Below are 13501 nucleotides of genomic sequence, written 5' to 3' on the forward strand. Positions count from 1 at the left end.
CATTAGCTCGTCTTGTGACAATCCGTGATGGTCGCATTTTGCGGAGCATACGTGCTTGTTTAGCTGGTGCAATGTAGGCGGCTCGCCTGTGCTCTGCAGCTCTTGTGACAGATGCAAAGTAAATACCGCATGTACTACAGCACCTTTTCTCTAAATCATCATGTACACTTGGGCAATAGAGATCATAAGGCGTGCTGATGAAATCATTCAGCGGTTGAATTGGTAGGCAGTTTCGTATTAGAAATGGAGCAAATGACTTTCCGTCATGCTCTTTAAAGTCCGGAATCGTCGAATTAGTGAATAATCGTAATCATATTACGTTAACGCTTAAGATTAAATTTTAAACATGTACATACAATTTGGATTAAATTCAACAAAATAGTATAATATTTTTTTGTTTCAATCAGAAAAAAAAATTGCGTGATATTTGTCGAGACCCCCCCTCTCCCCAACGTGAGATTAGATGATATTTGACTCGACCCCCTCCCCCCCTTAATCATCTCACGTAATTTATGGACGCCCCCTAATAGCTGCAACAACTTTGCGAATAGAGGCCCTTGGAAGTGATATAAGATCTTAGGAACGCCTGCGGTTGTACTCAGATCATATCTGTCTTGTAGTACCACAAGTACGTTCCTCCCTCCATCTAAGATTGGCCCTATTTAAGATATCCTCTTTGAGGAGATACTTGCAGTTCAACTTTATTGGAGTATTTTTTTCAAAGAGTGTCTAGATTTCGTTACTACCTAATTTAAAGTGTTCATCTAGCGATAATCAGTTATGGAGTAGATAGAGCTTGAAAACCTAGGTCGCGTTTAATGTCTGCGTAAGATGTGCGCCTACACATCCAGCATTTTCCGCTTGAAGTATTTTTATCGATAAAAGTTACAGGGTATTTGTATTATGTGTACAGTTTCGCTTAAATACATAGGGTGTGTTTCGTAATATTCACCAGTATATTAGCCAGTGCTCATGACGTCAGAAATCGACGCCATATTGTACTGGTAAAACGGGTATAATAGTGAACATGTGTTCACCGAGTATGTGCAAGAAATTTATTATTGTTCATTAAGAAGGAATAATGGCGTCTGAAAAAGACTTACTCGTAATTGACGAATACAATAAAAATATATATTTAAGAATATATACACGCACTGGCCAGTATATTTCGGAACGATTCACCAGTATGGCGTCATTAGCACTGGCCAGTATATTGGTGAATATTACGGAATATACCCCTACATTCCAATGGTGTTTTTTTCAGTGTTTTATTTTATTAAAAAAATATAATTAATTTTTTATGTAATCCCAGTTTTCGGAATTTCGGATTTTATTTAGTTCCGATTATCGAGATATTTTAAGGATTTGCCGCCTCACATTTTTGCTGTTTCGGTAAAAATTCAAATCAATAATTGTATCATTACCAAAAAAAGAACAAAATTTAGCGAAACGGGTGTTTGCAACTAGTATTATAATAGAAATTTTAAAATCTGCATTTCCTTGAGTGCGTTTTATGTATATCGCCAATTTTCGAATCCATCTTGTTTTCTAATATTATGTAACAAATCACAACTTGTATGAATGAAAATGAATGTATTTGATATGTGGCAACAACATACACGGGATAAAAAGATTGAGCATGCGTCAAAAATATATCTATGAACGTGAAACGTGCAGCACGAGACTGATGATGTGATGTGTTACGTGTTACGTACGGTGTTACGTGTATGCAATATGCATTTCACTGCATGCTGACTTCATAATTTTGATACATAATCAAAATATACACCAGTTAAATAAAGATCTTAAAATTTACAAAAAGCTTTGCCCACTTCCAAATTTTTTGATTATTTAAGTTGGTCATTTTAAGGTATATTTCAAGAGTTTTTGGAAAATATCGCTTTAATTTTGGTTCAATCATCAATATATTTTTATAGCTTCGATAATTATCTGCAGAACTATATCGCTTCCTGAATAAGCTGAAAAAAAACTGAAAATGTGCTTTACCAAATTTGAATTTGAGGCCTAATTTGCGAGATAATTAACCTACTCTTATATTAATAAATTAATAAAAAATATATTCATCAAAATAAAATTCATCCAATAAAACACTTAGAGGATGTGTTTTATCATAGTGTGAAGAAGTGATCTAAATGCAAAATTACTTCAAAAAACTATTTGGCTACTTCCATTATTTTAAAAAAATAACCCATAAAAACCAAACTTCATTGCACTCCCATTCTTGTTTTGTACGCAAACTATCGTGCGCATATCACAAATACCTAAGCATGTGTTTGTTCGAAACGGGCAGTGTACTCACGGACAAACCACACTATGTATATTGTGTTGAAGTTGTAAGTTGATACGATGTATAAGATTTCGTAATTTCGCATTTATGTCACTCCTTCGCACTATGATAAAACACATCCTCTGTTTAAGTGTTTTATTGGATGAATTTTATTTTGATGAATATATTTTGTATCAATTTTTTAAATATAAGAGTAGATTAATTATCTCGTAAATAAAGCCTCAGATCCGTTGGTAAAGAAAATTTTCTTTTTTTATTTTCTCAGCTTATTTAGGAAGTGAAAGTTCTGCAATCACTTATAGAACACCCTGTATATAATGAAATTGAAAAGTGATTCCATTTAGGGCCAGCACCATTCCAGATTTGATCAAGAAACTCCAGAAATCGTATTATTTCTTAAATTGGTCATTTTAAGGCATATTTCAATAATTTTTTTAATACCAGTTTAATTTTGATTCAATCACCAATATGTTAATATAACTAATCAATAAATTTGATGGCCTTGAAAATATAATCTATAATTTAGGGTTGGAACCTCTCCATATTTGATTTTTAAAGCAATCCTAGATATTTTATTTTAGTTTGATTAAAATCGTTTTCAATTTATTTAAAATATTTTTATAATTTTAGAGCTTTTCATATCATTTTTCTAGTTTCTATTTTCCACTTATTTAAAACAAACAAATATAACTTATAAAACCTTCGAGAATATTCTAGACTCAATCAAAACATTTGTAACTCATTTAAAATTAATCTAGAATATTCTGGAATGATTAAAATCATTTAAACTTTATTTAAAACATCTAAATATGTTTTAGAGCTTTCTATCATTCTTTTTCTAAAATTTCTTTACTTCATTTAAAACATCTCAATATATTTGGTTAGAGACTTCCAGATTATTCTCGAAGTTTATAGATATGTCATATTATTCTAGAAATGTTTATATTAATCGAGAACGTTCTAGACTAGTCCAGAATATTGTATACGAATAATAGTAGCATATTATCGTAAAACACATTAATATATTAATCAAGCTGAAACTTTTATAGCGTACTCAGAACGTAAAAATTGGGTTGAGTTCGTAAATGAGCAACATAGATCAGGTGGGTCCTACGGACCCATCTTGTAAACCGTAAGAACAAAAATTTAAATATAAAAATACTTCCTTATAAAATAAATAAACAGCTTTAGTTTGAAACATTTTTTTGTCAATTACTTTATTTTTCCGTGAAGGTTCAAATTAGGACAAAACTAAAGTTTCTAGAAAACTAGAAAAGATAGAAAGTTGAAAATTTATAGGTAGCTTCAAAAATGAGTCTATTGATTATAATTTCATATTAAACCAATCCGATAATATCAACGAGGTCAAGGGAGTCAATTTTAGGAGAAAATTTTGTTTCGTTTAAAAATTCGTTTAAAAGTTCTGAGAAAAATTTTGGAAGTTTTCGGGAGGAAAAATGGCTTCCATTTTATCCTACATAAAATTTTATATATAAAAGTAATACAAGCACTAAACTCAGTCAATTGTTTAATTTCACTTTTTTTTTCTAAGCAAGGAAAAATAATCTAGGGATTTTTATTATATTCTAAACCTTTTCAATACCGAGCTATTTGGATCCCCGCAGTACTCGCAGTACTTCTTCTTTTGATTGAGTTTATAAAATAATGTACTTTTTGCGTCGCCTTTCAACAATTTAATTTAAATGTGTCTAAATATTTTCGACCTTCATATTAACTGGACTATAACGATGCACATTTCATTGATCTCAAAACAAACATTTCCCTTGGTACAGCTATCATCACATAATCAGGGCGCATAAAACGCATTCCAATATGTCCTTTTAATTAAACATTATATTTGAGAGCCTCAGAATTTTAATTCAAGGTTTCACATATTTTTTTAAACCGGATTTTATCATAACGGTACAATGAGTTAAATAAACTTCGCGCATCAAATACGTCTAAAAAAATAAATTGAAGTGCTAATTGCTGGAAAGAAATGGAACATTATGGAAGCGTATAATTTTTAGAGAACCTTTGTGGAATTTTTGTACTAAGCCACACATGACTTTTGTTAGGATTTTTTTTATATTAATATATTAAATATTTTATTATTAAATTGCATTGTATTTGTGTAGAGTGAAGCAGACACAGATGATACTATATGTTTGTCTCGCTCACTTGTAAAGCAAATCAAGTTTATAGTAGGACTAGTAGAACCATGTTTTTAGTAGATAATAAAAGTTTGTGTTAAGGGTGTACTTCAATGAAATTAACTTTTATTTTTCATTGCAATTTTATTGATAATAGGAACAAACAGCTTCAAGGTTCAATGATAAAAATAGTATAAATTATTACACTAGAGTTTATTATTATTTTTATATTTTTGGAATGGACATTCATGTTAGGATTATCTCCAGAGGCGGCCTCTTTGTGTCCTTTTCATATTCTTCGACTTTTGAGAATTCTACGGCTTGCAATTTTCCCTTTCTGCAGAAATTATAGGTACATATTGTACTGGTAAAACGGCCATGATAGTGTACATGTGTTCACCGAGTGTTCATTAAGAAGGAATAATGTCGTTTGAAAAAGACTTACTCGTAATTGACGAATACCATAAGAATATATATTTGAGAATATATATTCACGCACTGGCCAGTATTTTCATTATTACGGAACATACTCTATATGAATTAGACTAACATGCATTTGAATAACTGTGCAAATGTCAATAACAACGGATTGTCGGACCTGTAGGAACGTGCCTACTTTGCCTTGTGGATAATCTGCCTCTGCTTGCAGTCATCACGCAACCCTTGTAAGACACACTTGGTCAAAGTATATGAAACAAAGTTAAATGAAGCTTGTCGGAATTAATTAGAGTGTTAAAAGTAGCAATGAATAACGTTGACGGAGCAGTTTATAAATTATTAGCTTGTTACCCTCCGGCTTCACTGGACTTAAAAGTAAAAACCACCGCCTTATAGTCTCCATCTCTCTTGATCTCACTTGTCCTCCTTCCATAATACTCGAAGGAATTGTTTTAAACAGAAAACCTTGAATAAAATATGTGAAAATTTTAAATAATGTTTCTAATTTTAAATTAAATTTAGTGCCTTTCTGTACAATGGCTTGAAATTGTACAGACAAGCACCAAAAATTAATCAATATTACAAGATATCTCAAATGTAAATGTATTACAAGCAGATTTGACAAAATCAATTGGGTAAAGTTCTATAATAAAAATATTTTTAAATTTTTTTATTCCTGAAGAACTTGATATACAATGTCGGCTTCGCGTTAATATTTTCTTGGAAATAACAATCTGGAACGAAAAAACAGTATCCATAAGATACTGTTTAAGAGAAGGGTTTAAGAGTTTTGAGACTCAATATCCCATATTATTTTGGATCCCTCAGACTCGTAGCTTTTTTCTTTGCCAACATGCTGTGAAAACAAATTATTAAATCACACAGCAAAGATACAAATTTACACTTCACTAATTCGTCCGGTAGTGACATATGAAACATGGGCGTTGACTGAGGATGATAAGTAAAGATTGAGAAAATTCAAAAGGAAGGTAATCCGGAAGATATACGGCGGAGTGGAAGAAATCAACCAATGGAGAATCCAATATAACACAGAAGTAACATTTTGCAAAAGTAAGACTTTTTCCGTTTCATCAAAGCTCGCAGAATTGAATGGTTTGGCCACGTACAACGCTTGGGTGACTCTCCGAATGCTTAAAAAAGTACTAAATGTCAAAGTTTATACCACGAGAAGAGGGAGGCCCAAAATGAAATGGATGGACAATGTGACGGATGATTTCCGTATTATGATCATAGGGTTGTGTTCCAAGGCGAAATCAGAATGTTATGGACGTCAATTTGTTCGAGGAGGCCAAGGCCCACCCAAGGCTGTAGTGCTGTTTGGTCAGATCATATGCTGTTCAAATTAGCTAACGTCTCTTGTCCCCACTGACAGGCCTCGTCCTTAACTGGATCCTAAATAAGAAGCAAAGCTCCATCAAATTGAATAACATTTTTTGAATTTTGAGAGTCAACGCCCTTTTTTTTTTGATCCCTCAGACACTTTCCTTTTCATGTGTAGCATTTTTCTTTACCTGCATGCTGTCTAAATTACCAAACATCTCCTTTAAATGGTGGAGATCTTGGGACTATGATCCCATTGACAGGCCTTATCCTTAATTGGATCCTGAATAAGAAGCAAATGCGGACCTGTAAAAAGAAAGCACAGCTGCTATCCAAAGAATGTGTTTCAACAAGAAAACTAGCATCGTTGATAATTTCGTCTCGTTTAAATTTAGATTTAGTATTACAAAATCGAAAATAGGTTGTATCTCTAAAAGGCATTATAATTGAATTCATGTAATAGTTGAATTTTTATCAAAAATTCCAACCTAAAATATTTATCATACTACACGTGATTTTCTCTCGTAAACTATATGGAATGACCTTGACGAAATCCGATACACGCTTTCGTTCATAATTTCTTGGCCCGGAGCCAAATTAAAATCGAGTTCAAACTGTATGTACTACACATGCATGCAAAATACATATTTTTAGTTTATAATCCAAAAAGGTGGGGATCGATCATCTCTCTCTCCAAAAAAAAAAAACATACAGTTTATTTTATAATCGAAAAATTTCAATTGAGTTTTCTAATTTATTTATTAACAAAAACTTTCTTTCACACAAAATTGCACGCAGTACACTCTTCATTTTGTATAATAAATGGGAACAAATGAAATCGTCGTATCTCTTTCTGAATCGCGTTGTTAGTGCGTAAATAAAGGATAGAAAATGATAAAATTGTTTGTATACAAACACTGCAAACGATTCCACACAGACTGTTGTCTCCACTTCGTACCTCTTACAATTAGATAATTTCTACGGGAATTTGTTTTTTAATCGACAAATTCTAAAGCGAATTTTAAGACAGACAACTTTTTTTCAACAAAATTATTACATTCCCTCCCCCCCCTCTTTTCGTATTCTTATTATTAGTGAGTGAGGTTCGTATGAAAGTGTAATAGTGGACCTTCCATCTCTTATAGTTTCATAAAAAAACACTGAAAAATTTGAAAAATCACCACCTTTTACTCCCCTGGCGTTATGATCGATTGGTTCAAAATTACTCTCTAATTACGAAATTTAACTCTGAGGTTTCCGGATGTTTTCTTAGAAACCATAAAAGGCAGAAGGTTTTTTGAGAAATAGAATTCCACACTCTTAATTGCCTTAATATTATCAAAAGGGGTTGAAATTAGCCATTATTGACTCTGTATACATGGTTAAAGGAGGCTGTTATGGCTAATTTTCCATTGTTTACATGTAAAGTGTAGTAAATGTCAACTAAAATTATTGAAAAGTAACAATAAATTAAACTTGTAGCATTAGAAATTTTGAAAATAAGCGACGAAGTTGCATAAATTATTAATTTTTAAATTAACAGAATAACATATTTTTTGTAAGAAAATAGTATTAAATTTTCAATGTCACCCATATATACTTCTAAATAGACTTGCATGGCCATCCATAAAATTATATTAATAAAATAGTTCGTTACATGAAAACGCTTGAAAAAGCATGCACGGTGCAAATAGATGGACCATTCGAAGCTGTGTACTAATTTTCAGCTTCCTAGAAAAGCTCTGATAACTTTTTTATGTAAACTATACGAAGAACAGAAATCTTTTTGTACATTTTTTACTAAACCACTCTGAAATGATTACATCATCTTCTATTTATTTATTTATTTTATTTTATTATGAATAGAAGTCAATACAGTTAAAGTTTGTAAATATCGATTCAAAATATGATGACATTTATCAATGATTGCGCATGCGTATGAATTTTCGAGAAATTTCTAGAAAATAATATGATTCTTTATATATTGTAGTGACCTCTGCATCTAGCCTCTTATTTGCAATTATATAAGTATTGTAAAGTGTTATTAACAAGAGTGACAGAACAGCGATATTTTACAATTTATTATATTAATAAAGTGTAAATATTTTTTGGAAGTGAAATAAAATTTAATAAAATATAGAAGACGATTTTATTTAAGTGAGTGTAAAAAATTTTTTGTGTTTGTGAACGATTGAGAAAGAAATTATTTTTGGGATAAGTGTGTAGGACGTCACTGCATATATCGTTTTAGAGAGGTAAGTTTTCACGATGTGAGAAAATTTTTTGTAGGCGTTGAAATAAATTCCAATTTTTTTTTATTTAGTACAATTCATTTTATTCAAATTGATCGAAATTTTTTAAATTAATCGAGTAGTTTTAGTGAAAATTGTTGCCTTATGTCGTAGCTTAGATCATTTTTATCCTTGACAAGATCTGTTTATTTCATTACATGCCCTAATATAGAAATTTTTCATCTTGTGTGAATATTTTGTAATAATTTATAAATAGAAATTTCAAAAATTCGTGGATAAATTTTTTCTTGGTACACGAATTTTTCAACTGTTTTTTTTTTCGTTGCTAACACAATTCTTTCATCTTGGAGAATTAATTAAGGTACAATCACCTTTTTTTTTTTGCTTGATTAATACTGGAATATTCCTTAAAAGGTGTTTGATATTGGACTAACCCCACACTAACCCACAATTTTATTACAACCTACGCTTTTGGTAACCGATTTAGGAAGTGACATTCTAAAATTTTTTTGGTTTTTTTGTTTTGTTATAGATGGGTAAAAATTATTACAATATTTTGGGGATACAGAAGGGTGCTTCTGACGATGACATCAAAAAGGCATATCGTAAATTAGCACTGAAATATCATCCAGATAAAAATAAAGCACCTGGTGCAGAAGAACGATTTAAGGAGATTGCGGAAGCGTATGAAGTACTCAGTGACAAGAAGAAACGGGATATTTACGATTCGTATGGCGAGGAAGGCTTGAAAGGTGGTGCTCAAAGTGGAACTTCTCAAGGTATGTATTTTACAAGTTTTATTTTTTCAAGGTTGTGAGAAACTTTGTGCCCATCTGTGATAAAAAGTGTTTTAGTTGTGAAGAAAATTCGGAAAGTTTGTTTATCGCGTCAAATTCGATTAAATTTCTTGGTTCAATTTCCTGTAGATCTGTGTCTATGTGGCAATTTCACGTTGAATTTTAAAAATTTAATTCTGACAGAATTGACGAAGGTTTCAAAGCCAAGGATTAATAATCTACATGCGCCTTACCCTCTTTTAAGAACGGGTCCATTGCAGTAGCATGTATTAAAAACTCATTGACCCCTCTTCAATTAAGTTGATATTTCCTTTTTAACAGGGTTCATTACTTTCCCGATATTTATTTTCATTACTTCATCCAGGCAAAGAAAATGTTAACAAATATGTTTACCAAAGATTGAAGTGTGGCCGATCAGTTATTTGTAAGGTTAGGTTATATTGGCTGTCTACGAAGGATACATTTAGACACACTTTACATATAATTATTTGTTAGATGAATCCGTTTCCTTTTTTTTTGTGCAATTTGGGTCGAACCGTGTATGATTTTCCGATGGGCCGTTTTCTGCCATTCCGCTCCTGAAAACCTTATTTAAAATATCAGCGTTGAAATATCGTGGTTAGAACGTCTTAGAATTTGACTAATTCCATACCTGCCTTCGCCAATTCGCCCCACTATTGCCTGACGTTTTGTACGGCCATTCATTTTATTTGCACAATTAAATATTTCGTAATATACGATTTATTTTAAAGAAATTTTATCGTAACTCAATTCAAAACGGGTAAATCTGAACCACAGTTATTTCTCAGTATCTCGATTTGGCTATCTTGCTTGATATAAGTTCTAGTTATATTTCGAAATACCTAAAATTTCGTTTTCTTTTTTTTTCAGGAGGAAATCAAAACTTCTCATATACGTTCCATGGCGATCCTCGTGCAACATTTGCTCAATTCTTCGGTTCATCATCACCATTTTCAACATTCTTCGATTTTGGTAACACACCTGGAACACGAATCTTTGGTTTCGACGAGGATCAAATGGATCATGACATAGATCCATTTGCCACATTAAATATGGGACCAGCGCGACCGGGCAATGCTTTCCGTAGCCATTCATTCAACATCCATAACAACGCGAATCGTGGTAAAGATAAAGCTCAAGATCCACCAATAGAACACGATTTATACGTCAGCTTAGAGGATATCGCAAAAGGTTGTGTGAAAAAAATGAAAATCTCAAGGCGTGTCTTACAACCAGACGGCTCAACCAAAAAAGAAGACAAAGTATTAACGATCACAGTGAAACCAGGATGGAAGGCCGGTACAAGAATTACGTTCCAAAAGGAAGGAGATCAATCACGGCATAAGATTCCAGCAGACATAGTTTTCACAATTCGAGATAAACCACATCCACTATTCAAACGGGAAGGTAGCGATTTACGATACACCGCAAGTATATCACTGAAACAGGCACTTTGTGGCACAGTCGTAGTCGTTCCCACAATGAGTGGTGATCAAGTCACAATCAATTTCCAAAATGAAATAGTGAAACCAACAACTGTGAAGCGCTTACAAGGTTACGGTCTTCCATTACCGAAAGAACCCGGCATCAAAGGTGATCTTATCGTGAATTTCGATATCAAATTTCCAGACAAAATATCAAAAACTGTTAGGGAAGTTCTATATGACACGCTACCTAATTAATATCAAAACTTACTCCCTTTAAAAAAAAATCCCTCGAACTATTTATTATATTATTTTTTCATATTGTCATCATCTTTCGGTTAAAATGATCTTTTTTTTCTTCTTTCATATGCTCAAAATTGTTTTTTAATAATCATGTAACTCAATTTTTTGATTTTAATATTACGTTGCCATGTTTTTTGTTTTCACCGTAATGTTAAAATTGAATAAAAATATTTGGCTGAATAACTTTATAATTTTTTTTTCTCTCATAATTCGCTCGCTTTTTTGTAATCTGACCCACCTCACATGACTACTCACTCCATCTTACGGATAAAAAAATTAATAAAAAGACTGGTAAAATTATTAGCTTTTAAAAAAAAATTTGGAAAATAATTTTACGAGTATGTACAGATTTTTTTTGTGGAAAAACTGTTTATTTTTGGTAGAATATTTTATGAAACGTGTTGATTACTGCAAATCTTTTTGTAATATAATGTTAAATAACTAAATTTTAAGTAAAAACAACAAAAATTATACAAAAGAAAAATCAATTTTCTTTTTTTTTTGTGTTTAATTTTATTTTTTCGAGAAAATGATGCGTACGTTGTAGTATGCGCTAAAAATTCACTGTATTTAAAAAGAAAACTATGTATATAATAATATATATATTAATTAATAATTAATAAAAAATTAATTAAAAATGTTCTTAAATATTTGTAAAAAAACGGAAAAGTTGTTTATTTTTACTTATCCAAAATATTTTGTCCATTTTCATTTAATAGTCGTCTATCGAACTCTAGCTCGATAGACGTATGACATAATTTTTTTTACATTGAATTTTCGTATGTGAGAAAACAATTTGTATTTCAGGGTTGTGTAAATTTGTTAAAATTAGGTAAGTATAGTTTTCTTATTAAAAAATAGTCCGAAAACATTGAGAATTTGGTTCGCTAAATTCTGAAACGAGCAGTAAAAGAACCTCAACAAGGCCTGTTAAATTTTGTAAATACGATAACTTATTTCATCCAGAAAGTTCTTAAACTTTACATTACATTTTTCCAATTTTCATTTTTTTGCATTTTCACATATTGTTCGAAAACTTCACATTATTTCGAGACACGAGTTTTTTGATTGAATGAAGCGTATAATCGAGGAAATAAGACATTTGACCCGGGAAGCTGGTAGATTGTTATGGGAGTCGGTGGAATTAAATGTTTGTCTGAGTGTGCTTTTCCATTTTGCGCCCATAAAGAGGCTGTAATACGCGTTTTTTTTTTTTTTCAAATGCTGATATACCGAAAATGATGAGGTTTAATTAAAATGGTGCTGGAGTCAAAATATGCTTAGAATAATCCAAAATATAATATCTAATGGCATTCAAATTAACTTTTTTATCGGAACTATAAAATTTCGGCGAAAATCCGCAATTTTTTCAAATATGTTTATCTCGAAAACGGTGAGGTTAGGTAAAAAATGTCAGGGATAAAAGAATGCTTAAAATCGTCCAAAATATAAAATCCAATAGTTTTATTTAAATGTAAGATAGAAAGAATGTTGTGTCCGGAAGTAGGGTACTTTTGTCCCACTTTATGGGGGGTAATCGAAAAAACACAAGTTCTCATGAATATGATTTTGTTGAGTACGCCGAACACTTATACAGGCAAACATTTACAACCGACTCCCATAAAAATCTGCTGCCGTAGAGTTGATTCCTGGGTCAGACCTGGGTTTTTTTCGATTTTAGTTCCTCGGTTATAGTGGTGCACTGTATCATATAGTGAACTACCCGTGGTAAATGCCTGTTTGATTTTATTTAAAAAAAAAAGCCACTGACCTATTGACACACAGTTCATTTCTCTCTTTGGGTGAAACTAAAAAGTCATTGGTTCGAGTGCAAGATTGGTCCAACGAAGCCATGGCACCATGGCCCCCACCAATTCGGATAAAATAGAAAAATTATTTGTATGTTTTTTAATTGATCCCAAATTCGATAGAAACTAAGAAAGATTTTCTAGTGTAATTATAGTTGGAACTAAAGGACAAAAATCTTAGACTTGAATTTAGCTAATGAATTGATTCATCTGGCCATTTTTACAAAACAGTACGAAAAGAAGAAGGGTGCATTGAATGAAATTTTTCTCTATCGGATCGTGTTCGCGGGGTCCTTTAGTAAATTTTACTAAAATTTGTCAAGTAGACTTCGAGGCTCTAACAAGCCTTAAGTCGATGGTTGTACTCATACATAGCCTATTTAATAGTTCACAATCCGCGATTACTTATCATTTTCTTTCTGAAATATTCACCAAATTTTGAGAGTGATTCACCAGATTTCTTACTTGTTTTGAGTAGAATTATAAAAACCAATTAGCAACAATAATAATAATTAGAGATTATATAATTATGGGTATTAATTACTTGATAGAGAAAACGTGACTTATTTCTAGAATTTTCGGAATTTTGGTTCATCAATCATTTAAAAAAATTGCTTAGCTACATGTATAGAATAATATAATGTTAGAATACGTGT

The 13501-nt window shown here is 31.6% G+C and overlaps 1 protein-coding gene across 2 annotated transcripts; it reads left to right on the forward strand.

Annotated features, from left to right (window-relative positions):
• The first annotated feature begins 8257 nt into the window (after positions 1–8257).
• On the forward strand, positions 8258–11148 carry LOC123302370 (dnaJ protein homolog 1-like). Of its 2 annotated transcripts, none has more exons than XM_044885280.1 (3): positions 8258–8495; positions 9025–9271; positions 10181–11147. In XM_044885280.1, the coding sequence occupies exons 2-3, from the start codon at positions 9025–9027 to the stop codon at positions 10990–10992; spliced, it is 1059 nt and encodes a 352-aa protein (XP_044741215.1). In that variant the 5' UTR covers positions 8258–8495; the 3' UTR covers positions 10993–11147. The 2 variants fall into 2 exon arrangements, with proteins under 2 accessions (XP_044741215.1, XP_044741216.1); XM_044885281.1 differs by lacking the exon at positions 8258–8495 and adding an exon at positions 8829–8853 and having other exon boundaries at positions 10181–11148.
• The last annotated feature ends 2353 nt before the right edge of the window (positions 11149–13501 follow it).

This window comes from Chrysoperla carnea, chromosome X (genome assembly GCF_905475395.1).
Source record: "Chrysoperla carnea chromosome X, inChrCarn1.1, whole genome shotgun sequence".
In the NCBI taxonomy this organism is placed as follows: Eukaryota; Metazoa; Arthropoda; class Insecta; order Neuroptera; family Chrysopidae; genus Chrysoperla; species Chrysoperla carnea.

Excerpts from the sequence above, each read along its gene's own strand:
- LOC123302370 (XM_044885280.1), top strand. The coding sequence starts at position 9,025 with ATGGGTAAAAATTATTACAATATTTTGGGGATACAGAAGGGTGCTTCT. Across the intron at positions 9,272-10,180 it reads TCAAAGTGGAACTTCTCAAG|GAGGAAATCAAAACTTCTCA; the intron begins GTATGTATTTTA and ends TTTTTTTTTCAG.